The sequence below is a fragment of the Morone saxatilis genome, unplaced genomic scaffold (assembly GCF_004916995.1).
Source record: "Morone saxatilis isolate NCDOM2014 unplaced genomic scaffold, NCSU_SB_2.0 Contig2, whole genome shotgun sequence".
Classification (NCBI taxonomy): domain Eukaryota; kingdom Metazoa; phylum Chordata; class Actinopteri; family Moronidae; genus Morone; species Morone saxatilis.
In genome coordinates this window covers 26,313,944-26,316,330 of record NW_023339762.1, presented here as the reverse complement: position 1 = coordinate 26,316,330, position 2,387 = coordinate 26,313,944, and the positions used below count along the sequence as shown (strand labels likewise).

Here is a 2,387-nt window from a genome sequence, read left to right as displayed (position 1 = left end):
GAGGTTAAAAACCCAACAGCACAGGTACGGGATCACCCTGAAACAAAGTACCGCTGGAGCCCAGTACGCCGCTCAAATATCGTCCAATCATCTTGCATTTGGACTCATTGAATAAAACGGTCTTACTGGTCCGAGGGGACGACGAGCCGTTCTCCGTAGTCCACCAGGAAGCAGCGAGCCTTACAGGACACCGAGTCCACGATGACCGACTCCACCACGGCCCGACACCACGACTTCATCACCGACCAGTACACCACACACACCTGAGAGCAGAAACACACTCATCCAATCCCCCTCCGGTCCAAAGGAGGCCTCCCCTACCTGGACCAGGTGTGTCAAAAGGTGCAGACAGACTTCGGGTACTGCATTACCTGTCCCTCTTCCAGCGACTCGGGCTTCAGCTCGCGTAGGTCCTGAGTGACGTCGTGGTAGAAGAGGTTCATCTGAGCCAGCAGACCGTCGTACTGTTCTGCCGTCACCGCGTCGCCACCGAGACCCCGGACGACCCGACCCCAGAGGCAGGACGGGTTCTGGATCTGCAGAGAGAGAGCAGCGGGTCACAACCTCTCTCTACCAGTGAACTGACGAGCCCCGACCAACTGACATATTTTATGGACGCTTCATATTTATTATCATATTATATATTTCAGATTCTTCTATTATTCCATGAATAAACTGCACAGTGAACAATAACAGCACAACGTTTGGGTAAAAGCAGAGATTGATGAATTTGGAGCAGATTATTTGCTGTGATATTTTATTGATATTGTTAGTAACCTTTGATACAATTCTCTGTCTGTATTATGTGTTTTTTAACAATCAGACAGACTCTCTAAACCGTCTAAACTCACAGAAAAACACTATTTCATTTAGTTTTCTTCATAGAAATGAACACAATGCTGAGATATAGGCCGACTGTGTGTAGTTTAAAGTCTTCTTACAGCCTCCCCCCTCTTTTGATTGTTGTAATGAGATGTTGCTCATGTGTTTTAGGGCTGCACGATATAGTGAAAACATTATATTGTGATTATATTGACAGATATATGGCGTCTTATTTAAAACCAGTGTTATTACATCCTAATGTGGACAGAACAACCTCCTCTCTTCTTCCTTTAACACTGAGCTTTAACTGCAGTTCACACATTTTCTTCCTGATTAGTGTTTTAACTCTTTATAAAGCTGTTGTGTCAAACATTTCCCTCTGACTCTTAAACCCACCCTGAATATCTGCTCCCATTAATGCCCTCCCCTTGCTTTATATCTTCTTTAATATTATTACACAGTCTGTCACACTGATAAATCTCACATTATATTGTGAATACTGTCTCTCTTTTTACCTTTTTATACTTTTATCTTCACTTATATTCATTATGTTCACTGTAAGGCACCAATTTGCCATAAAATCACACTTTAAACTGCTTTTAAGGTAAATTCACAAGCTAAACGTTGAGGTCAGTTAATATAACTCTAATGATTAAACACCAGAAACACAACCAACCTCCCAGAACAGCATCATGTGTCCATGTTTGTCCACAAACAGCTCCTAAAGTGTTTCTCAGTGCTGACTGTCAGCATTAGGTATCAGCCGTTAACTGACAGTAATTAGTGAACAAAAGCTCACTTACCTTCAAAATGGACATTTTCATCATTGTGCATGGGTCTGTAATCCTCACTCAAGCCTTAACAACTGCAGAGAAACAGAACAAACCCACTGATTATGCTGTGACTCCAAGCAATCGATGAAATAAATTCATTAAATATCGATTTAAAGTGGATATTTTTACACCTCGCAGTGATTAGCTGCCGTTAGCTCACCGGGCGGTGCAAGTTCACGGGACTTTAAAACTACAAATTTACCCAAAACGAAGCAGAATTTAACAGCTATGTTTTAATACAATGTTTTTCAGTTTGTTCCGTTTGGTTTCCGTCTGATTTAATGTGAAAACCGTAACATTTGCTGCCTGTTTGAGCTTCTGGACGGGAACAATGCGGTGAATCGACCTGACACAAAATGGAGGTGTCCTTCTGATAGTGACCGTTAGGGGTTGCTATGGAGACGGCGGTAGGTGAGAGGGCGGTTGCTCCTTCTTCTACCTTGTAATTGTTTTATAACTGACTCAATATGTGCGGATGGATTATTTTTAATCTTTTAAAATGTCATTAAATGTTTATTTCAAATGTTTACAGCTGGTTGTGGATTTCAGTCGATGTAAAAACATTATAATGTTTAAGAGGATCTGAACGAGGGCAGCGGGAGAAACCAAGTGTGCAGTCGGGAGGGGGGAGTCACATTTAGGTTTTCTTTAACAAATGGAAATAAATTGAAAATAAATCGTCAATAATAAGATACAAATCAATTGACAGCACTCACAAAAGGAGGACATATC

At 41.7% G+C, this 2,387-nt stretch overlaps 1 protein-coding gene across 1 annotated transcript in view; it reads right to left on the bottom strand.

Moving 5' to 3' along the window:
• Positions 1-2,059, bottom strand: part of tdrd12 (tudor domain containing 12) — a gene marked incomplete at its 3' end in the record, with an annotated part of 22,399 nt that extends 20,340 nt beyond the window's left edge. The window contains 4 exon segments of the mRNA XM_035665801.1: positions 127-263; positions 372-536; positions 1,626-1,687; positions 1,787-2,059. Of these exon segments, the coding sequence (XP_035521694.1) occupies positions 127-263; positions 372-536; positions 1,626-1,649 (326 nt within the window).
• Between the last annotated feature and the right edge of the window lie 328 nt (positions 2,060-2,387).